Source organism: Simochromis diagramma, unplaced genomic scaffold (assembly GCF_900408965.1).
Source record: "Simochromis diagramma unplaced genomic scaffold, fSimDia1.1 OVJJ01000304.1, whole genome shotgun sequence".
NCBI classification, from domain to species: Eukaryota; Metazoa; Chordata; class Actinopteri; order Cichliformes; family Cichlidae; genus Simochromis; species Simochromis diagramma.
Window position 1 is genome coordinate 5,762,993 of NW_024387030.1, and position 25,311 is coordinate 5,788,303.

The following is a 25,311-nucleotide window of genomic DNA, read 5'->3' on the forward strand; positions in this document are numbered from 1 at the left end:
TTTTGTAAAACCCTCTGAATTACAGCTTAAAGTCTGCATTTCAATCACATCTTGATTGTTTAATGTAAAACCCACTGTGGTGGCGTCTATGCCCAGCACGATTCAAACTGAGTTGTATATTTATACCATGGCAAATGCGATGTACAGTAAAGGAGGAGCTGCTTCTGAAGTCTAGACCTAAACCCCGAGCTTTGCCTCAGCAGCTCAACCACATGCTCAGATAAAGCCATATTCCAGCCAGCATGTGTTCCAATTGGCAGCCACTGAGGGTTCAGGGGTAAGTGAATGAAAAGCCCTGCTGCTGGTGTGCGGCTTCCAAGCAGATGAAATAAAATATCAAGTAAGGCCCCAGAAAAACATGAAGGAAGAGTGGACAGAAATGGAAAGATACTTTAGATTTTTAAGTTGTCTTTAAGGACTTTAAAGGATAGATAAAACTAAAGAGATGTTTATATGACAAGTAAAGGAGAAGGAGAGAGAAGGAAGTGGAGGTAGTATGCAGGAGCTGGGAAGAAAAAGGGAACATTTTTATGTAGCTGTGAATGACGATTTTGAAAATTTATATGGATTTAAATTCATAAACATGGCCTTGTTTTTGCTTGATGCACTTACGTACAGAAAAACTCACAAACATGCGCTCTTGAGATGAAAAGGCATTCGGAGGGGTCACATACACAAACATGACTCCGAGAATAGACTCTAAACACTAGGGAAGAAAATAACCTGGTAACAGCGGATGTGGTGCGTGTGTGTGTGTGTGTGTGTGTGTGTGTGTGTGTGTGTGTGTGTGTCTGTGTGTGAGACAGAGGCAGATTTGGAATTTTTTATGTGTGTTTGTGCCAAAACATTTATTTTTAGGGTTAATTCCTTATAAAAGAGCAGTTCAGTTGCTTTGGTCCTACTTTCATCTCCAGCTGTAATGAATCCTGTAAGCTGTTTAATATCTGTTAATTCCTTATGTAGTGTCTTTATTGTTCCCACTACATGCACTAATTTCTTTTTTCTGTCTGTTGAGGTTTTGCACAACCGCTGGTTTAATAGAAAGGAGGGAGAAGGGTTGAGAGAGAGGTGAAGAGAGTCCAGTTTTATAGTCTCGCTTGTGTGTCGGGTTGTAAATACCCCCCTCCCTCCTAACAGGCTTAAAGTGACAGCTTGCCACTTGGTGCTAGATTCTGGTTGTGCTGAAAATGTGCAGCTAAATACTTTTTGGCACACCATAGATGTGGAAAAACAGCTGGACATTACATCTTTGTGGAGGATTTACTGTAAGTCTGAAGATTTTTTTTTTTTTTTTTTATTAATCCAAAGAACAGCAATCCCTTTAGCTAATAGGTCAGTTTATTAATGACTCTTATGTAGAGCGGTTAGTCAGGGTCCTACCGGCTGACATAATCCACTAAAGGATAAATTAGAGGATCATTTATATAATTTATACCACATTTGCCTTCCAAGTATGCATCATGGAAATCTTGATTATAGGTTTGGTAAAGTATTGTGAGGTGTGTTTAAAAAGGAAACCTTAGCCATCCTGTTCAAGCCAAAGACTCATTTGAGTTTTCATCTTGGGCTCATAGTATTTGGAAGGCTTCACAGTAAGATACCAAATTCCCTTCAGACATATAATTATACATTTTTAGAAAATTAGACTACATCATAATTTTTTATTTGTGTATTTAATTATTAATGTGTCTGATGGTTCTTTCTACAGAGTTGGTCACTTACTAAATGGTGAATAACTTTAAACAAATGAAACAATGCCTATACAGAATAATAAAAATGGGAGAATCGGGCCAGGATGCTGTTCGAGGTGCTCCTTTCTCACATGTAGCGCAGTGCCGGAGAAAGTCCACATCCGATGCGATCTCACCATTGGGAATACTCTGTTTGATTTAAGAGAGGGTATTAGCTGGCTAGCACAGGAGACATATTGGCCACTCGCTCGATGTGAATTCACTAGACAGTTCCCATGAGCACAATCGGTCATTGTACAGGCTTTTTACTCTAGAGCGGACATAGCAAAGGGTTGCAATGCATGCGTGAAAACAGTTTTAGTTGTAGTCATACTTTAACTAATGGCAGTCATCAGTTCTGGCTCAAATCGACTTGTTGAAATGTTGGTCTTGCCGAATGGTTGACGAACATGGGTTGTACCACTAAGTCCTGATTTAGATGTGGGGTTTTCTGTGTGTGCGTATTGGTGTGCATGTAGCGAGATGAGGAGGGGTGAGTCACCGGTGGTTCGGAACACGATGACTCCTCGCTGACTCGTGACGTCGGGGTTGTGGCGACAGGGGTTTGCGGTTAGAAACCCTAATCTGCTCCTCATATGACCCTCTGATGGACAGGGACAGCAGTCAACACACACATACACACACATAAGCGCACATACCTACACACATAGACAACCCTCAGACTAGTTAGTCTAGCTCTGGCTCTTCAGTCTAAACATGCACTTATATGGATTTCTGTTAAAATCTGGAGATCTCTACTCTTTCTCTCATTATAAACACAGTTGTGCTGCCTGCATGTATCGACCTAGAGGAGCGCACAAATGTCTCAAAGACATTATGTTTGGACATCCAGAAGATGTCTTGAGGAAAGTGAGAATAAATTGTTTTGTTTTGTTTTTTTAAATTATTTTTTATGTCTGCCTGTGAAATTATATATACTTTACACCACTGATTTTATGCCTTTAAGATCCTTTTTTTGAGTCTATACTATATTTCCATGAAAGTCATAATGACAGATGTGAACTCTGTACATCCGTAAGGCTTTTTAAAGAGATTTGCAATTAATATTTAATATTTTGTGATTTTTAAAAAGCCGTGGGGTGAGCTTTAAAATGAATTCTAAGAACGTATTTAGTGAAAACATAACATTTTTATTTCATTCTCTAATAAATCCACATTTTTTAAAAGCCAACTGATTTCAGTGAATTAGAACATCTAACACTATTGATAGTATGTTACTACTAAGTTTTAGGTGAATATAAAAGAGAAGACACTTATGTAAAGGGGGAAAAATAAAGTCATACCTCTTGCCTCTCCCTGAAAGGTGGTTTTATGTGGTTTGTAGCTTTTGCCTTTTGTTCACTGAATAATGGTGAAAATGATTGGAAATCAAATACCTGGCAGGATTTGAAAGTCTGCTTTTGCCTCTCCCTCACTTTCTCCTCTCTCAAGTCTGATTCACACTCACTAATGTGTGTGCTTATGTATAAACATGTCATTTCAGAAGCGCTAAAGGCACACCTCTCCACAACACCGATCACTGTAAGTCTATACTCAGCAATGGGTGATGCTGACCTCGCCACAATTAGCCAGTTTGCAGTTTAAGCTTTGGACTCTCATATGATGGTTTTGAGCTGTGTGTGCCTGCTGTGGCTTATTTGGAGAGATTTGGTCATTGTGTCGTTGTTGAATGATATTTGTTATTGTAGAAACGCTCTGGTATTTGGGGAATGTCTGAGTTCAGATGTTTCTTGAACAAGAAATTTATATCCAACCAGCGTTGGGTCTGGGAATTGGCTTGGGACTGGCTCCATGATGTGTAGTTTTGGACTGCTCCAAATATATATGAACACTCAGCTCCTCTTAATGACTGGCTATTTTTGTAGTGGTCTAGCTTTGATAATGCTTTACTGCATAGTAACACAGTCTCCATCAAGGTCTGCTAAAGCCTCTGTAAGCAAATAAAGATTGTTTGAGGCCAGTTAACTGTTCATAACAACTTCCTGAACACAGAATATTCATGCTGGATATCCTTGAGCCAGTACAAGAGTACTGAGTTTAACTACAAAACATTTAAACATTGATACTGAATTTGTAAACTTGATATATTTGGTATATATAAGCCTATTCTTTGGACCATTTGGGCTCTAAAAAGTTAAAGTTGCAAACTGAAATAACTAAATATGTTCACTAAGTGTTGCTTAACAAATTTTAATGACACATAATAACCTGAAAAACTGCAGTGCAAATGCATTGGGTTTTCTAATTTTACATTAAGCTTACTTTTTTGTATTATTGGGGAGTATATCAATAATCAATGACAAGAGGAACCTGGGCGATTCTGGCGTTACGTTCACTGGCAACGTTTCAAAGCTTTACAAAAGAAAGAAGGAAAAAAGGGACGCAGAGACAAAAGGAAAAAGGAGAAAAAAGCAAAAACAGTGATCCAGCTGTGTGTGAGATTGTAATAAACAAACTACTTCACTTGGATGCTGTTTTCCCACTTTACACCGACACTCCTACACAGATGGAATGAATTTGGTTTGAGAAGTCGCTTCATGTGTAAGGAATAAGCCAGAGATACATTACTGTGTATTACTGTGTTATTATTAGTAATAAGGGTAAAATGTGCAGTTTGGTTAGGATATATTCATGTTTTAAGTAAGTGATTTTAAGTCCTGTTGCTCCAAACGCAAAACATTTTCCTTTTCATATTATTTCCTTTGGTTTGTGTGTGATTGATGTTTGTGTTCAGCTGCCAGATTTCTTGTTGGAAGTAGGTGGTGTAAGCTAGTTGCCGTTGGGTCTTGGGCTGCAGGTGGTAGCAGGAATAAACTGACGACTAGTGAAATCCAGGTCAGCTGTCTTGGCACATTACATTAGATTTATTTATGTGTCCTTTGTCTTTTTATCCTGTGTGTGTGTGTGTGTGTGTGTGTGTGTGTGTGTGTGTGTGTGTGTGTGTGTGCATGCCTAATGTCTGATTTATGTGACTCCTTGTGCATTAGCAAAATCCAGCCAAAAGCGTGACATCACTACAAATGTGTTTGTTAAATAAGTGGCTATACAAGGACTGGGTCATTATGGGTTGCAGGCAAGACATAATTGACAGGTGCGTGCGTGCGTGTGTGTGTGGTGGTCTATGTGCATCTATGCATGGATGTATTTGTTTGTTTGCATCTATTTTACACAGGTATATTTGACTGTGTTTGTTGGTATCTGCAGTTTTTGGTGTTTTGAAGCTGATGCCAGCTTTCATCATCTTCTCATGTGGGCTACAGTGTTGAATATTTACAGCTTGTTTTTTCTGCCCTCTGCAGTGGAACAGTAAGGTGTTCTTGTGTGTGTGTGTGTGTTGTGTGTGAGAGAGAGATCAAGACTGTGTGTCTTAGCCTTATAAGGTCAAGCTGTTTTAACCAGGAAACATGTAAGGATAAGAGAAGATGTGAGTCACCGTTTTCCTTCATCTGCTCAGAAGCACAAAAACATCCTCTCCTCTGCCCTCAACACCTTCCCTAAGGGGCTATACAGTGCGCGTGTGTGTGTGTGTGTGTGTGTGTGTGTGTGTGTCCGTGTGTCCGTGTGTCCTGGAGTCCTAGTCGTTTCTGTTTTGTTCCTAATGAGGCGTCAAGCTATTCACATATCCCCCTTTCATGAGAGATGTGAAAAGGGCCGGTGCAGCACTGGAAGAGTCGGTGGAAGACTGGAGTGGAGTGAACCTTGCAGTACTGTTGGACTTGATTGAGTATTTATCTCCTTAGTTGTATATGGTGGATTGATCAGAAAAAAATAGTTACGTTTCAAATAATGTTATTCAGATAATTTATTTATTATTTAATGAATATTAGAATAACTAATGTCTTAAGTAAAATCAGATTGTATGACTCTGTGTACCTATGTGCATGCTTCTATAAGGAACTGGCCAAAATCTTGTCTTTAGTGGTCTCAGACAATCAGCAATGACTCTGCAGAGAAAACTATCCAACCCTTACATGTTCGTTAAATCTTATTTAATCTGAATTAACTATACAAACATGCTTCACAAAAGAAAGATGTTGGAGTACATACTGCCATGATATTATTCAAACCTATGAGTCAGCTGGTTATTGAACAACTAATATTTGCTATTTCAAGCTCATGCCAGGACTTAAAGCTGTGCGTCTATGGTAAGAACACCAAGTAAGGCCGTCCATTCTCTTACCTGCTTATCCCATTCAGGGTGGTAAGGGGTGGCTGGAGCCTATCCCAGCTCTTATTGAGTGTGGGTTTATTCTGTGCCTTTACCTTACAATATAAAGTGACTTTAGGCAGCTGTTGGGATCCAACAAATCCAGACATCCCTTCAGTTGATCCATCTACTGTTCACTGAAACTTAACCAGAAATGGTCTCAGTGTAGGGGTGGCTACCAAAAAGAAAGGGAAATGGGGAGAAAAGGTGGAATTACGCAAGAACTGACTGAAAATAAGTGGCAACAGGTTTTATGGAGTGGAAGAGAGTGAGAAATTCTTTTGTTTGAATCATTAATATTTACAGAGGAGGTCAGGAGAGAGGTAAAACAGCGAGTGCATGCAGCCATCTGTAAAACACTGTGGAGGCTCTGTCACAGTCTGCACGCCAATGGTGTGGAAGATCTTGTCAAAGTTGGTGGAATTGTAAATGCAGAAACATATAATCAGATTTTAATCCAGCATGCAAAACCATCTGGAAAGCATCTGATTGGCAGTGGATTCATTTTTCAGCATGAGTTATCGCAAACACACTGCTAATGAGGTAAAAGCATACCTTGATAGAAAACAGTGGAGAACAAAAAGAGCCCCGAACTCAACATTACTGAAGGAATCGACTGTAATCTTAATATAGAACAGAACAAAAGGCAGCCAACATCCATAGAAGAAATTTTCTTCGAGATGCCTGGAGAACTATTTTTGAAAACTATGTGAAGCAATAACTTGGAAAAAGTAAAGAAATGAGGGGTGGCTCAAGTTTTGCACAGTAGTATACTCTGGAACGATCTACTTTTTTCCTTAGTCTTGCTCCTTGTCTACACAATCAAACATTATATATATACTAGATACACTACCAAGTGTTGAAAAAAGTTATCTCTGTAAATATTTGGTCCTTAGAATTTGTTGCCTAGTAGGTCAAAGTAATAGAAAGCAAATTGATCAACTTTTGTCATATTATTAAGATGAATGGCATTATGTATAGCCAAACTATAAGCCTTTCTTTGTGCTCCATTTCCGCTCCCCGTTGAGAAAAAATACGCCTTCACAATGGAAACTCCCCCTACCTGAACCTAAGCAGGACCTTCTTGCATGCAGCTTACTTCTTTTCAGCTCTAGCTGCTGTTTTGACCTGTAAAAACAAATGCTGTTATTCTGGGACATGCTGTATCAAGCCTGCAGATGCAGTTTCGTATTGACAGCTGTATGTGCGTGTTTGTTTGTCTAGAGTGCAGTGATTTGTGCTGTAAGCCTGGTTCTCATCCAGACAATAATTTCGGCAGACATAACAAGAGAACCATCAAGTCTCTGCCAGATAGCACATACCACTTTACTCCTTCAAATTAATTATATACAATGTTGAAAATGAACACATGCTCTTTACATGGTTCCTTTTCCATTTTCTCCTTTAAGAGCCTCAACTGTGTTGTGTAGGAGCGTTGGAAAATTTCACAAACTTTCTCCACAAATTAAAAAGCATCTCTGTGTTTGTCTGAGTTATTCCTTATACATAAATGTATGAAAACACTATCTTTTATTTAAACAAGCAGATATATTCTTTCTAACTTGAGGGCTTTGGACGCAAATACCTTAACTGTCCCTTAATCATTTATTGTCTCAGATATCCTCTGATTCTTCCCCTGTGTTTTGGCTTGTTTACAGACATCTGGTTTACATAGTATATCTTTTTTACAGCAATGAACTGGATCATTTTTTTTCTCCATGCTCTAGACCATCAAAACACCAGCTTTTCTCAAGCTAATGGTCTTATGCTTCTGGCACAATCAGCAGAAATCTCCTGCTGTGTTTTACATATCTATATGTCACATTTAAAACATGCAGTATAAGTTACTGTAGATTTTCTTATTAGAGAAAAGAGTTTAAAGTTTATTTCAGCTTTAATTAATACATGATGTCCCATTCTTTGCAGCTGACACAGAAAATGATAACTTAAAATGTAGCCAAGACTTTACATGGGCACTGCTGTCTGCCAGAGTATCTATTTGTCTCCACCTTTGTGCTCTTGCCAGAACATTACAGTTCAACAGTTGACTGACGCAGAGCTGATGAACAAATGTGGATACAGAATAAGTTTGATTCTCTTTTCAAAGACATGACTCTGTAACTTGTGTGTGTGGATTCAAAGAGTTAGAGTAAATAATTTATGTGAGGATTACAGAGGGAGGCAAAGAAGTGGGTCAGAACTGCATTTAGTTCATTAGACATTTGCAAAGATCAAACAGTGAGTGAAATAGATGGAGACAGAAATTACAAAACAGGGAGTGGAGCAGGGGGTGTTTAAAACTGACACTTTGAACAATTAATCACATGTATTTATGCATGTGTTTGTCATCTTTGCATCTTTGTGTGTTTATGTTTCTGTGTATCTCATAGGGAAGTTATATTTTAAAAAATTCCAGTAACTCCTCTTTATTAGGCAACTGTTGTTCCTCATGGGGCAGAAGTCAGTACCCACACTAATCTGTCTCTCTCTCTTGTGTTTAGTATGAGTGTGGCATACCAGAGGTCTGTTCTCGCTGTGTGATCTCAATAACAACACTGAAATTGTGCCTCAGGATGTGTATGTGTGTCTGTGTTTGTGTGCATGTGCAGTGAGTTAGTTCATATATAGAGAGAAAGTTAAGATATATATATATATAGTCTAACTCTCTGGGGAATGTTCTCATCCGCAAAGACCCGCTCCCCCAGGAGGCCCCTCGGGCCTATTGCTGTGACAGCCAATGACAGCACATGCACCCACACAGACAGAAAACAGTGGTATATTACACATGGGATAACAAATGAGGATTAGAGAGTGTGACAAGAGATTTAATGCTTCCTGGTGAAGGTCAAGTTGAAAAAAATAACTATGTTAGGTGGAAGAAGGAGATGGGAGGAAGAGCCAAAGAAAGTCAGAGAGGATGGGAGAGAGAAAAGTGGAAAAAGGCAACAGGTTGCCACAAACATAAGGACTCAAGTTCATTACTTTCTACTTGTTGTGCTTTTTAATGCATAGGCCAAACAAACACAACAATCTAATCTCAGAAAACTTAAACTTGAGGGTTGTTCTTACCCTCAACTGAAAACATCATCCGGACTAAGATATTTCTCTATTTATAGATTTAGCATGGAAAAATAAAGCACCTACTTGCATTTGGTTAATATTTTGTAATCTTGTTTTTTTCCCCCTCAAGATGTTCAAGACACTTTAAAAACAAACCCACACTTTTCCTGTACAGATTTTGACTCGGAGCTTTGGCTTGTTGATTTTGAGCTGGAAGCTGGCAGTGTACCTCTGTGCATTCTCTGCTACCTTGCCTCTAAAATATGTGCAACAGAAAATTTTTTTTTAGCTAGTGATAAATCAGAGCAGGCCTCGAAAAAACTAACACAGAATGTGTGTGTATGTGTGTTTGTGTGTGTGAATCCTCTTTTTCTGAAATATGTGTCAGTGAGGCATGTGAGGACACTTGTGGGTGGGTGTATTCACATCCATGTATGTGTGCGCGTAGGCTGGTCAGTGTTATAAACACCAGCGGAGTTTGTTTACATGCTCAGTATCAGTTTGGGAAGCTGTCATTTACCAAGCTATACACACAGATATTTAACACAGTGTGCACAGTAAGGAGTGTGAGTGGACATGTTTGTGTGGATGTGTGTGGGTGTGTGTGTGTGATTGTCATCCTGTAATCATGTTTTTCTAACTGACTGTCCACATTTCAAGAGCAGCTTGCCAGGAAATGTAACTTCCTGCCCAAGAGACTGATTCAGCAGCATCCAGCTGTTGCATGTGTTTGGTTAGAAACACAGGAGAGAAAAAGTAAGACAGAGGTGTGTGTGCGTGTATATGTGTGTTTGTGGAAAGGGGTGGAAGGGGATTGCCTGTTTTGTTTTTTGTTTTTCCCATACAGTTTCTTAATTGTTGTTTACCCAGACACCGAACACCCCCTCCCCCACTCTCCCCTACGCAGAAGCCCACCTCCTTCTCTTTCAGTTGTGGTTTTTTTTTTTTTTTTTTTTTTTTTTTTTTTTTTTTTGACAGATTTAAGTAGGAAACTCCATCTCCTTAAGAACCCATTAAATATCATGTGTCTGCACACTCAGTCCAAGTTATTCTAACCTTTCTGTGCTTTTCCCCTCCTGTGGTCATTCTGAAAATCTTGAATCCCACAAGTATGCAGTCCTGAATTCACAAACTTGGGGTTTTGAGACACTGTTTTTATGTATGCTACGAATGCTTGTGGTTGTGACTGCAGTAGCACTATACTACTATTAAATTTTATGTCCGGACCATACAATATGTATGAGTACATATGTGTAAGATGTTATGCCTCTAAGCGATGTTCTTCTAGCACAGGAAAGAAAATGGAGAAATAGAAATTTGTGCATTAAATACAGAAACTAAGACATCTAAAACTAGAAGAGGGGAATGTAGAAAATGGAGTGGAGAGACAGAAATAATACTGAGCTGGGTCTTCACATGCCAAGTTATTTTCACTCTTGTGCATAGTCTTCAAATGATTTTAACAATCAGCCTTGTTTGCCATCCTACTACACAGTATGTTTGCTTTCTGAGACTGGTATTTATTGCTTGACTTCCTTTACTGTACAGATCAATGTCTCCAGTAGCTCTGCAGAGATGCAGAGATGAGCTGAGTTGTTTTTTTTTTTTGTTTTTTTTTTAAGAAATGTTCCCGAGCCCATATGTTGAATATGAAGCAGGAAAACAGAGAACATAACATCCCATTTTCAGGAAGATGATGAAATGAACATATCACATAAAATATATGTGAAAATTAAAAAAAATTGGTGTATATATATCTATATCTATATATATTTATATCTAGCTATCTATCTAGCTATCTGTAGAGACATGTCTATAAAATACATGTTTTTAAAAACATATAAGTGTTAATAGTTTCTGTATGTGTGACCCTGCAAACTTTTGCTCATATTATTTAAGGAGAAGAAATGGTGCATACAGATATATGTGTGGATATATACATGCATAATTAAGATTACCTAGATGTATATCTTAGTTTAAAGAGTTCAACCTTTATTATTTTTTCACTGTAAGGTTTAAATAAACAGTTATATTCACTAAAATAAATCAGTCTGTCCTGTTTTATTTTTTTCCATTTTAAACTCCTTATTAATTGTAAATATCCTCTGGAAATGCAGTGGTGCGTCTTTATTTCCTTGACAAACATGCAATTTGTGCCCAAGAATGGAGAAAAACAGCAATGGAAACATGAAAGCGCCAGGTGGTTTTTTCCCCCGTACAACACCTGCTTCTCTTTAGCTGAGTTGTGATTTCTCAGCAGGGTCATAGTAAAGTCTTTGTTGATCTTCTCTGACGAAACAGGGAGTCACGACTGTCTGCTTTAACATTCTGCCCTACTTTTAACTTGGATATGTCTGGTACCTTTCTGCACCGGTATTTTCGAGTGGCGCTTCAGTTCAGATTTTACTGATATAGCCAATTCACGACAAGAATTATTATATTACCTTATTTTAAAGCAAAGACGCTACAGCTGGATACTAACTGGAAATTGTAGCATCTTGCACACACAAAACACCTAATATGTGCACATGTATGGAAACACTCAAATACACAGTTGTCTACTTCTTGATTATTGTCGTAGTAATTTACTTTTTCTTATGTTTTCCCTTTCTCACCCTGACTCCTTTCTCCTCCCTCTTCCCCCTCTTCTCTTTGTTTACTCACAGGTGGTGTCCTCCTATCCAAAACACATGCTCATCCTAACAAATTCCTGACAGAACAAGACGGACGGGGTAAGGGAGTACGGGAAAGAGAGATCTCCCAGACGCACACTCATAAAGAGAAAGGGGCCATTGGCCATCTGTGGTCAGTCCCCTGCTATTTTGCAGCTGCGTTGGAGTCAGCGAATGGTCCTAAGCTCTGATAGGAAAAAGAGGTTTTTCTCCAACGTTGCCCAGGGGATGAGCCCAGGCTAGGGCAATGTTAAAGCCTCGCTGGCCTTGGATTAAGCCCCTTGGGCTATTTTGTGTAGGGATGGGTGATACCCCAGCTGGATCCTCTGCTGTCACTATTCTCCACAGCTATCATTAGTGGCTAATGAGCTGCTGCTAGAGAGGAAACGGGGAAGGTGCCTGCGGAGAGAGGTGAAACCTTACAGCTCTTATTAAGAGGCCCACAGAGAATTCTTTGCCTATTTAAAGCTTTGACTAGCATGACTTTGCCATTTATTATTGTAGCCATTTCTTTATATATTTTGATAGCCTTTTTTGTTACAGCATAAAAATGTCACCTAGAAGTTGAAAGACTTTTTTTTTTCCAGGAAGATGATTCAGTGTTTGGACATAAATTATTTTTCTCATGAAGCAGTTTCAAAAATATATTTTTATTCAGGAGGAATTTTGGTAGATTGTTTTCGTTTTACTCTTCCCGATAATTTTGACCTTCCTATTCCCTGAAGATCATTGGTCACCATGGCAGCAGCCTATCGTGTTGTTGTGAGCAGCGTGAGCTGTTACAACAGTGTGGTAGTAGACCGACGCACTCACTCCCATGCAGTACACTACTGCTCAGGGCCATGTGGAGCACTGTCCCAGGGCTTGGACTGCACTGTTGCACACCGTGGCACCTGTTCTGAGCTCATTGTTGCACCTGACCCTCAATACAATGACCTTAACAGCTCGCCCATACACTCCCGCAACATTATTGCTCAGCAGCTTCCTAACCATGCTAAAGTTTGTCTTGCCATGGATAGTACTCATAATGGGAGCCTAGAGAGGGCAGGCAGCAGTGGCAATTTATCTTTAGGAGAAGAGAGCCCAACATGGCGAGGTAAGAAGACCTCTGGTGGTGGAGCATTGACTGGGAGTATGACCTCCTCTGGCAGTCTGAAGGATATTACCGAAGAAGCCATCAACCTGGCCAGTGGTAAACTCAAGGAGTTTTCATTTGATAAGCTCCGCCTCTCATCCTCCAGCCACATCACCTTCCGGAAAGGCCGTAAAGTCCGTCCTGACTCTTTTAGCCGTCGCTCCACCGACCTGGAGATTATTTATGGCCACTTCAGCTCCAACCTTACCACAAATGCAACTACTAACGGTATGACAAATGGCACGGCTTCTTCTAATGATGAGAACCTGCCACCATTTGTGCAAGGGAAAGGAACGGTGCTAGAGGAAACGAAGATTAAGGGCAACCCAGGCACCATGTCGTCCATCACCAAAGTTGCTGGTGGCTCAACAAACAGCCTCACGAGTATTGGGTCATTAGACCAAAGTCTGAACACAGTGGCCTCCCTGTACCGCAACACCCTAGGAGAAGAGAACTTAATTGCCCGTCTGCTGGAGAAGACGCGAGCGGAGGCAGCTACTGGCGGAGCAGGTGGCGAAGACATACGTGCCTGCCTTGATATTCTGCTTAAATGTTCTGAAGACCTTAAGAAATGCACTGACATAATCAAACAGTGCATCAAACACAAAGCTGGTGGAGGCCCAGAGGATGGGGAAGCAAGCCCTGACAGTGTGTATCGGGCTGTGATGACTCGTCTCAGTTCCTATCTTAAGAGATTGCCTCTGGAGCTGGAAGGAATCGGAGGTTTGGGAGGCAGTGGACAGGGTGCACCTGGAAGCGGGCACAGTGATTTGGCTGAACTGGTTAACACTCTTCACTCCATCCAGCAGGGACCTTATTCGCCGATATTTGGCAATGAACAACCTCCTCGCTATGAAGATGTGGTGCTCTCTCCTCCAATCCCAAAGACTGTTCCACATTCTGTTTCTGCTCCATCCTCTGTCTCATCTACTTCTTTATCTCTAAAATCAGATTCCATCCATACCAAACCAGTTCAGAGCTCAGCCCAGCTTAGAGCTACCCCACTTACTAATGGAGTTATCCAACATCCACATACTTCTTCTTATACACAACATACTCTCTCTCCTCCAACCATTATATCCTCTTCATCCAGCTCCTCTCCAACACACTCCTCCTCCCCTCTTCGTAACTCCCCGACCCCAGCTTATACACACACTCCCCCAGCATCTCCCATGGAGGCTCTTTATATTGAGGAGGAGGAAGCAGATATGGGAAAGACACCAGAACAAATCTCACAGCAGACACACACTCCATCTAGAGGGATGAACAGCAGCCAGAGCAAAAGTGGGACTATGATGGGGCAACACATGCACCTGTCCCAGACACGCACGCTCTATAACTCTTCAAATAATTTGCCAGTCAGCTCTGGCTATGGCTCAAATTGGCCTTCCTCTGCGTCACTAACAGTCTCTGCACCCAAAGCTGCTGCACACAGGAATGATGACATTGACAAGCTGCTCATGGACTTGGAGAATCTCTCTCAAAGTATGACTCATCCCAGAAAGACAGAGCCTCCACTTCCTGCCAAAACCAGGAAGAGAGATGGGAGCCAGGGGATCACCTCCAGTGAGTCCTTCACTCAACCCAAAATGGCTCAGTTCCAAGTCTCAAAGCCAGACAGCCACTTAACCATGAACGGCATTAGCTCCAGAACTCCCCAGAGTTTCACTCCTCCTAAAGAAGAGAGGAGTGAAAATGTGGCAGGAGAGGAGGAGGATGGGGCATTGTTGCTGAGAATCCTTGAGAGCATTGAGAGTTTTGCCCAAGAACTGGTGGATTCCGGAGCAGGGAGCACAGGGAGTGCTGAGAGGAACAGTGGAAAGGAGCGGGAGGTGATGAGGCTCCTGCAGGATACACTGGCCACCGCTGGCAGGGCTGATACTCCTCTGGAGAGCACAAACCCACCAGCTGCTCCCACCGCTCCAACTGTACATACAGATGCAATCTCAGATACACTGATAAAACACACCTTGGCAAATACACCTGAAGTTTCACCTGCCCCAACACCTGCAGTATCTGATTCTGAAAGCAGTGCTTCAGCTGAACAAGCACCTAAATCTACACCTGAAAGTGCTCCCCAACCTTTGCCTACACCTACACCTGACCCTCCAGTCGAGTCTGTGGATAAAATTCCAGAAGCGTCTACAGATGAGGATGACTCAAAACCAGTCTCTGCCCCGATATCCTCTGCACCTGCAAACTTGCATTCCTCTACGCTTTCCGATGAAACCATACCTGTGGCCGCACCTGAAGCTCCAGCTCCTATTGCTACGCCAACCACAGCAAGTGCTACCGTTGCTGTTGGTGAACATACTGCTTTGAGAGATGCTGGCTCAACCCTTCTTATCCAGCAGACTCCAGAGGTCATTAAAGTAAGTGTTCCAAAGTCACACTCACAAATGCATAATCTAACAGACAATCAAAGACATGAACATTTCAGAAAATAGTTTATTGGTGCTGTGAGATTTTTTTATTATTATTGCATTTCAAGCTGCTGCTAGGAAATAAAAAAATGGGTGTTTCAAGGGCTTGAGTAATATGAAGTACTTATTCCAAGACGGTGCCATTACAGGTGCAGTCCACTGATTGGGAATTTATCATGTTGGAAAGATTGCTACATGCAGTGCAACTCTGGGTTAATTTATGTTCATTGATGTATATAAAAAGGTGCCATCTGTGCTTTTAAATGTTACTGGTGATTCATTTAGGTGCAGTATGAGGGCGCCTGACTGAGGGATAGACATAGAGGGACCACACAGGCTGATTAGCATTAGACTGAAAATAAACTGAGGATTTCATTGCTGTGGCACAACTGGACTGATGCTGCTGTAATTGGTAGTATTAATTAGCTCTAATTAACATGCTGTTACAGTTACTCTGTCTTGGCTTGAATCAAAAAAGTTGAGGCTTTGGATCACAGAACAGAATAGCTCATTGTTGTGGAGTGGCTCTTTGTTGGCTTTTCCTGGTTTTGAACTTTTTTCGTTCTGTAATTGTATGTGTGTGCAGGCGTATGCATGTGTGTAGACTTTGTTTTTCTTACTGTGGAAAATGTAACGGTAAATTGCAGTTGTTCTACAGAGGAAAAGAGAAGGGAACTAGAACTTGATAATTTTTTTTTTTTTTTTTATCTGTGTCTGCGCATAAGCTGGAGTTAATGATGATAAAAAGGCAGTGTTACCTCAGCCAGTCCCTAATGTGGATGTTCTACTGCAAATTGTAGATGTAGGTAATTATGCATGCCAGACAAACACACATTATCATCAACACAGAGGAATCAAATCATTATTGTTGTCATTTATTCCCCTCTATATTTGACATTTTTCTCTTACTAATTTATTTTTCCTCTCTCGCTCCAACCATCCTTCTCCTCATCACGCTTCCTCTGCTGTTTATGTGTGTTTATTTACTGAGCTGTGTAACCTTATGCCCTGCTGATATGTAGGGCACCTATTTATGAGGTTACCATGGTAGCTGCCACAGTAAGAACGGAACAGCCAGCACCCGAACACATCATTACACAATCTCCTTCCTCCTCCATCTTCTGTGTCCCTATCCATCCCTTTTTTGTTTTTGTTTTTTCTGCTTATCTGCTCCCACATTTCTTGCAGTTAAACTCTCTCCGTTTTTCATTTTTCTGGTTTATAGGTCTACTTTTGTTTCTCTTCTCAGTGTCCTTCTTTCACCTGCGGTCAAGGATTATGTCCGTACTGATCACTTCTTGTCTTCCAACCCTGTGATTGGCTGTTGTTTTATTTTGGGAGAGGTGAATAACTGTTGTTGCTGCGTGGAGAGCAGAGAAACCCAATGGGAGGTGCTCATTGGAGCACTGGAGGAAGTGGGGGGAGGGTTGGGTTGTTGGCACAGCAAGTGTTAATGGTATCATTACCCTACAACCCCCTCCACCCCTGGCACAGCTAGGTGTGAGGGAGACCTAAATCTGTCCACCCCTCTGTACTATGGCATCCCGCTAACAGACTCACTGTCGCCACAGTGTAAATGGACCGGCATACGTGCATGTGTGTGCATGTTTGTGTGCGTGTAAGCATGTGAGCATGTGTTATGCACACCTAGGCTTTATTACATGTCCAGATGTTCATACATGTGTGCATTTACATGTGTGTTCATGCATGCATTAAATTTGTTTGAGTTAAACGTGATGAATATCGGAGTCTGATCAACTGTGCGTGTGTGCATCTGTCTGGCTGTCTGTTTGTTGGCCCATGGGTAAGATGACCCGGTGCTACTGTGGGTCACAGCTGAGTTTGGAATAGCTCTTTGACACCCAATACCGATTCTGGCACTCTGGGAATTATGTTAATATTCCTCAGCGCCAACCCCGCCCTGCAATGCATTAAACTGCCAATCAAATTGTAAACAAGACAAGCCCCCTCATGCACAAGTGAGAAAATGCCCTCACACAACTGCAATGAACCACACACTCCACGTTGAACATTTGTAGCTTTGTTTCGCTTGGCACTGCCATAGCTTCACTGGGAAGTTCTGCTAAGCCCTCTATGGTGACGCAGGCCCCAGGCAGTAGTATCTTCATCTCTGCTTTACGCATGTTTATTGTTGATTCTGCTGCTGACAGACTAATACAGGGCTTTCTGCACCTGTCAGAACACACCCATTAATCTCCATCATGACAGGAAAGCTGACTGATATAAATCAGAGGCAAAGCCGTAACACTCATAGTGGGGAGATGTGATGGTGAGAGTCAATTAACTTTAAGGGCAATGGGCTTTGAATGGGCTTTCTTTCTATTCCTGTCTCTCTGTTTTTAGGTAATATAATAAAAGCTGCTTTCGGCTCCTCCCTTGTTCACAATGGGTTGGCCACAGTGAACGTTTAATTTGGCAGATTTTTACACTGGAGGCCCTTTGTTTCTCCTCCCATATTTAAACCAGAGGTCTTTCGCTTGTTAGGCATATAAGTAAACCACTACAGTATGGAGCCAAATATTAGGTAACATAGTAAGATGTATTTTAAAATGAGACAACATTCACTGGTGGGTAAATGTAACCTAATTTTTGTTCTAGTGGCATTGCTTCAGTACAGTTAATGGTGGAATTGCTTGCAGACACTGACTGGATCTATAGCTGCCACTCTGATAGTTTAATTAACACACTGCTGGTTTAAGTAGTTTTACCAACTTCTGCAGATGTGTCACAGATTAACAAGATTAACATTGGTCTTTAGCTCATTTTAAATTTGATGGCAACAGTATGTCTCAAAAGATTTGGGACAGAGCAATTTACCACTGTGTAGCTTCCCCATTCAGTTCAGACTTCTGGGAACTGAGATCAGCTGCTAGATTTTTTTTAAATGGGAATATTGTCCCATTGTCCCACTCTGCTATAGGATTTTGGCTGCTCAACAGTCCTAGATCTTCTTTGTCCTATTTTTTGTTTCATGATGTGCAGAATTTTTCAACATGGTCTGGACAGCACCTGGACTCTTCTACCGTGAAGCCTTATTGTTGTAATAGTGCATTATGTGGTTTAGCATTGTCTTGCTGAAATTTGCAAGGCCTTCCCCGAGAAAGGCATCATCTGGATGGAATTCCAGTATTTCAGGATTGGTGTGCTGCCAATTCCATAGCCATTAATACATCCTCATATCATCACAGATCCAGGCTTTTGAACTAGGCACTGATAACAAGCTGGGTGGTCCCTTTCCTGAGTATGGAGGATGCTAGATCCAAAAGGAATATTAAATTTCGATTAGTCTGACCACAGAACAGTTTTCCACTTTTCCTCAGTTCATTTTAAATATAGTTTGCAGGAAAAGACTGGACATTTCTTTGCTAATGGAGCTTTAACCTGGATTTCCTTATGGCACAGTGAACTGTGTTCACAGACAGTGAATTCTGGAAGTGTTCCTGAGCCCATGCAGTAATTTCCATGACAGAATCATTCTTGTTTTTCCTTGCAGTATTGTGTGAGGGCCTGAACATCCCAGGCATCCAAGACTGATTTTTGCCCTAATCGCTTGTGCACAGAGTTTTCTTTCAATACTTGGTATCTTTTGAAAATATTACATACGGTAGAAATATTCAAAGTCTTCACAGGTTTTTAATTTTTTTAATGCACCTTTGGTCTGAGCTATATGTCTCCCTATGTATAGTTCCCAAAAGAAAAATCAGTGGGTCTAATGGGGTAAGATTTGATCGGTTTCTTCTTGACCCTTTTCGAGAGTCCTTTGATTACTGGACAGTCTCAAAAAATATGTGAGTGGTCTGGTTTTCCCACATTTTCTCCAACACAGTTCCACTTTAATTTCTTTCACATATGATGAGATTATGAGAGGTGTATTTAAATACCACATTTTTAGTTTAAAGTCAAATTCTTTCCATAGTAGACTATTACTTTCTCTATGCCAGATTGTACACACCTCTTCCCATACATTGTAGAATTTAGTCATTTTCCCTTAATATTTGCAATGTTTTGCATGGTTTCATTTATAATCTATATTCTTTGTGATTTTTACTGACCATTTACTGACTTTCTTTATGACTTGAATTGTAAAACGTCTTATCTGAATGAATCCATTTCACAATTTATAAGTGCAGATTTTGCAGATTTGTGAACTTCTGCTTAACTCTCTAAGATGCTTGTTTCATACCCAGTCATGTTACTAATCTGTTGCCAATTAAGCTAATAGTCGCACAATTTTCCTCCAGCTGTTTCTTTTTAGTATCACTTAAATTTCCAGACAATAGTTGCCTCCTTCCTAATTTTTTAGTTGTCTCACTCCTGTCAAAATGAGCTAACATTTTTAATGGAAGAGTAAAATGTGTCTTTAAACATTTGATTCTCTTGTGGATAAAATATGGCTTTATGACACTTGTGAATCCTTGCATTCTGTTTTAATTTACATTATACATAAAATGTAAAATGTCCATCCATCCATCCATCTTCATCCGCTTTATCCGGGGCCGGGTCGTGGGGGCAGCAGCCTAAGCAGAGAAGCCCAGACCTCCCTCTCCCCAGCCACCTCCTCCAGCTTATCCGTGGGAACACCAAAGTGTTCCCAGGCCAGCTGAGAGATATAATCTCTCCAGCGTGTCCTGGGTCTGCCCTGGGGCCTCCTCCCGGTGGAACATGCCCGGAACACCAACCCCAGGAGGCACCCAGGAGGCATCCTTGTCAGATGCCCGAATCACCTCAGCTGGCTCCTTTCGATGTGGAGGAGCAGCAGCTCTACTCTGAGCCCCTCCCGGATGGCCAAACTTCTCACCCTATTTCTAAGGGAGAGGCCAGCCACCATTCGGAGGAAGCTCATTTCCGCCGCTTGTATTCGCGATCTCGTTCTTTCGGTTACTACCCACAGCTCATGGCCATAGGTGAGGGTAGGGACGTAGATCGACCGGTAAATTGAGAGCTTCACTTTTACACTCAGCTCCCTCTTCACCATGACGGACCGGTGCAGTGTCCGCATCACTGCAGCCGCCGCACCAATCAGTCTTCGATCTCTGGCTCCCTTCTCCCATCACTCATGAACAAGACCCCGAGGTACTTGAACTCCTCCACTTGGGGCAGGAACTCATCCCCGACCCGGAGTGGGCACTCCACCCTTTTCCGGCTGAGAACCATGGCCTCAGATTTGGAGGTGCTGATCCTCATTCCTGCTGCTTCACACTCTGCTGCGAACCATTCCAGTGCGAGCTGGAGGCCTTCACCCGATGAAGCCAACAGAACCACATCATCCGTGAAAAGCAGAGATGAGATTCTGAGACCACTGAAGTGAAAGCCCTCCGCCACTTGGCTGCGCCTAGAAATCCTGTCCATAAAAATTATGAACAGAGTCGGTGACAAAGGGCAGCCCTGGTGGAGCCTATCACCCACCGGGAACGAGTCCGACTTATTGCTGGCAATGCGAACCAAGCTCTTGCAATGGTTGTATAGGGATCGAATGGCCTGTAGCAATGGGCCAGACACCCCATACTCCCGCAGCACCTCCCACAGGTCACCCCGAGGGACACGGTCGAATGCCTTCTCCAAGTCCACAAAACACATGTAGACTGGTTGGGCAAACTCCCAACTCTCCTTTCCAGCACCCTGGCATAGACTTTCCCAGGGAGGCTGAGGAGTGTGATCCCCCTGTAGTTGGAACTCACCCTCCGGTCCCCCTTCTTAAAGATGGGGACCACCACCCCGGTCTGCCAGTCCAGGGGTACTGCCACGCAACATTGTAGAGGCGCGTCAACCAGGACAGCCCTACAACGTCCAGAGCCTTCAGGAACTCGGGGCGGACCTCATCAACACCAGGGGCTCTGCCACCAAGGAGTTGTTTAACCGCCCCAGTGACCTCGCCTCCGGAAATTGGCGGGTCATTCCCCTCATCCCCAGACTCTGCTTCCTCCTCGGAAGACGTGTCAGTGGGATTAAGGAAGTCCTCGAAGTATTCCTTCCACCGCCTGACAATTTTCTCAGTCGAAGTCAGCAGCGCTCCGCCAGCACTATACACAGTGCAGGTAGTGCACCGCTTTCCCCGCCTGAGACGCCTGACGGTTTGCCAGAATCTCTTTGCGGCAGTCCGAAAGTCTTTTTCCATGGCCTCTCTGAACTCCTCCCACACCCGAGTTTTTGCTTCAGCCACTGCCCGAGCCACATTCCGCTTGGCCTGTCGATACCTGTCGGCTGCCTCCGGAGTCCCACAGGCTAACCAAGCCCGATAGGACTCCTTCTTCAGTCTGGTGGCTTACCACCACGGCAGGCACCAACCACCTTGCGGCCACAGCTCAATGCAGGAGCTTCGGCAATGGAGATGCTGAACATGGTCCACTCGGACTCAATGTCCCCAGTCTCTCTCGGAATGCTGTTGAAGCTCTGCCGGAGGTGTGCGTTGAAGATCTCGCGGACTGGAGCCTCTGTTAGACATTCTCAGCACACCCTCACTACGCGTTTAGGTGTACCAGGTCTGTCCAATGACCTCCCCCGCCACCTGATCCAACTCACCACCAGGTGGTGATCAGTTGACAGCTCAGCCCCTCTCTTTACCCGAATGTCCAGAACATATGGTCGCATGTCTGGTGATACGATTACAAAATCGAACATCGACCTGCGGCCTAGAGCGTCCTGGTACCACGTGCAGTTATGGACACTCTTATGTTCAAACAAGGTGTTTGTTATGGCCAAACTGTGATTTGCACAGAAGTCCAATAACAAAACACCACTCGGGTTCAGATCAGGGAGGCCGTTCTTCCCAATCCCGCCCCTCCAGGTCTCGCTGTCATTACCCACGTGAGCATTGAAGTCTCCCAGCAGGACAACAGTCTCCAGGTGGAGCACCTTCCAGCACCCCACCCAGGGACTCTAAGAAGGCTGGGTACTCTGAACTGCCACTCGGCGCATAAGCGCAGATGACAGTCAAGACCCGTTCCCCGACCCTAAGGCGCAGGGAACAAACCCTCTCATCCACCGGGAAAAACCCCAATGTACCGGCAGCAAGCCGAGGGGATATTAGAATACCCACCCCAGCCCGCCGCCTCTCACCAGGGGCAACTCCAGACTGAGACAGAGTCCAGCCCCTCTCCAGGAGACTGGTTTCAGAGCCCAAGCCATGCGTAGAGGTGAGCCCGACTATATCTAGCCGGTACCTCTCAACCTCACGCACTAACTCAGGCTCCTTCCCCACCAGAGAGGTGACATTCCATGTCCCAATTGCCAGTCTTGGCAGCCGGGGATCAGTCCGCCAGGGCCTCCGCTCCTGGCCGCCGCCCGGCACACAATGCATCCGACCCCTATGGCACCTCCTGCGGGTGGTGGGCCTGCGGGAGGATGGGCCCATGTCCCCTTTTCGGGCTGTGCCAGACGCTCGCCCTCGGGCACCCTCCCCGGGCCTGGCTCCAGGGCGGGGCCCCAGTAACCCTATCCCGGGCAGGGTAAACTGTTCCCTCGATGTTTTCTTCATAAGGGTCTTCTGAATCGCTCTTTGGTCCTGGGTGAGGGACCAGACAATTTGCCATGGGAGACCCTACCAGGGGGCAAAAGCCCCCAGACAACATAGCCCCTGGGATCCCTGGGACACACAAACCCCTCCACCACAATAAGGTAGCGATTCACGGAGAGGAATGTAAAATGTGTTTTTGGAATTGGGGGTTGTATATAAACTCATTCGCTGACAGCACAGTTAACATACTTAAAATAGGCTTGTGATTAGACTGGTGTTATGAGTACTCAGCTCAGTGTATGCAGATGGGAAGTAAAAATGCAATATTGCCTGCTATTCAGAGCCTTTGTGAAAGTATTCATCAGAGTACCGCTCAATGGTGATTCACCATATGTCAGCTTATTATAAAGAGATGGCTGAGTGTTCCTATCTGACTTTTTAGCCAGAAGAGGAAAGTGCACTGTTGACCTTTTAAAACAGAAATCGGCAACTTCTTTTGGTTCAGACAGTTTTGAAAGAGTATGGAAGGAACGATAAGGAGAAGCATGGAGATATAAAGTAAATTATTTTTTGGTTTCCTGAGCACTTGGCTTTGGGAAGGAGAAATGCAAAGTGCATCTAAAGTGGGGGGGGGGGGGGGGGGATCTGCAGCTCCCAGTTGTTGACTCTGGGTCAGCAGAGAGTGACATCATTCCTCAGCTCCTTCCACAGGAAATAAGGTCACAGCGGGGACCTTGGCCAAGGTGCACAAGCACACAGTTGAATGCTTTCATTTAAGTACGCATACAGTGCTCTTGAAAGACAGGATAATAGGTCGCTATGTGTAGGAAGAGTTTTCCCAATACAGTTCATACCACCAAGGTTAGCATAGACAATGGAATCAGATCATGTTCATACTATCAACTTGGTGGAGCTCATTTGGCTGGATGATCCTTTTTTTTTTTTTTTTTTTTTAGTGCGCACATATGCACAGGCATACACACACTTGCACAGAGAGCACTTTTAAGCATCTGACATCATAATTCACCACTCCCTAGTGCAAGGTTGGCTGTGATCCAAGTGCTTTTGTCAGTGTGATGTCCTCAGCTGCAGTGTGCGTGTTCATTTGCACACATACGCACCAATCCACACGCCTGACTTTTATAAGGAACTGTACTTATTCATCTGAAAGGTTTTAATCTCAGCAAGAGTCACCAGTGTGCAAGTTTTTGGGCCTCCTGCCGGGTCACCATGAAAACCAGCACAACATGTTTATAAGCATTAGGTAGGCGGTGGGATTCCCCTACCCCAGAATATCAGTTCTGCAGTGCGATTGGCTAATGGGGACTCCCTCTTAGAATCATGGCACCAGGGGGAGATTTAGGTTTATGTGACTGTGTTGATGTGGGTGTGTGCTGTGTGTGTGTGTGTGTGTGTGTGTGTGTGTGTGTGTGTGTGTGTGTGTGTGTGTGTGTGTGTGTGTGTGTGTGTGTGTGTGTGTGTGTGTTTCTTTCCACGTGAAAGAGTTTGCCAATGTTCCAGAACACCATGACTCGGTGGGAGCTTGGGTGTCACCTACCCCCACCCATCTACTTCCAGTCTACCTATTTAGCCCCCACTCTTCCCCTCCCTCATTTTCCTTTGAACTCACCCTTCACCCAATTCCACCCAGAATGTCCTGTGGGATTTCTCCAGAAAACTCCCTCAGCGCTAAAATACTCTCACCGCTTGGCCAAAACAAACATGTTTGGATGTCTTCACTGAAAATGTATGTGTGCTTGTTAAGTCAGGAGGCACAGAAGGAATTCAGAAAGAGTGGAATGCAACGCAGAGATGTGTAGTATAACTGAGTTATTGGACTCCTTTTTCTTCATCCTGACCTCTAACTCCATCGGGTCATTTCACACATTTTGAAGCAGAGCCAAGAAGGTCAATGGCAGCAGAAACAAGCATCTTCTGTCAGGTGCATGGTCACAGTCTAATTTAAGTGACAAACTGCTCACAAGTGATAACCGTTAGACAGCTGCTACCCCCTAGTGACTGTAAGGCCCAACCATACCATAAAGTACTTTGTAAGCTTGCAGTCTGATTTCACCCTGGTTTGTTGAAATTAATAAGGCCTATAGCATCATCTACAGGAGGATCTGTGAACTAACTGATATATACAACTAGAAAATTAATTTACCAATGAAACTGCTATACTTAACTATTTTTGTTGCAATATTGCTTCTTTGTTAGAGAAAACTGCTCCGTGTTTAAACATAATCTCCACTGATTGCGACATTTTCACAGTTATACAGTTGGAAGGACAGTGGTGCAATATACTTGGTATGAGAGAAATGTTACCTTTTGTCTGATATTATGTCTCTCTCACCCCAGCAACCAACTGTTTGAACTATTACCGTCAGGCCGACGGTACAGGTCACATAAAACCAGGACAAACAGATTCAGGGATAGCTTCTTTCCCAGAGCTATCACCGTAGTAAATAAGCACAAAAACAATTGAACCTATTCCATACCGTCACTGTCATTATATTATGCTGCTATTCATACTGTCATTATATTAATGCTGCTATCCTGTATATATTGTACATACTATTGTTTGAGTAC

The 25,311-nt window shown here is 42.9% G+C and overlaps 1 protein-coding gene across 3 annotated transcripts in view; it reads left to right on the forward strand.

The window, feature by feature from the left end:
* ppp2r3a (protein phosphatase 2, regulatory subunit B'', alpha) overlaps positions 1-25,311 on the forward strand; it is a 59,942-nt gene that overhangs the window by 19,547 nt on the left and 15,084 nt on the right. For all 3 annotated transcript variants that reach the window (XM_040042239.1, XM_040042237.1, XM_040042238.1), the window contains exon 2: positions 11,685-15,197. In XM_040042239.1, the coding sequence (XP_039898173.1) occupies positions 12,429-15,197 (2,769 nt within the window). In that variant the 5' untranslated portion in view covers positions 11,685-12,428. The remainder of the gene's footprint in view (positions 1-11,684; positions 15,198-25,311) is intronic.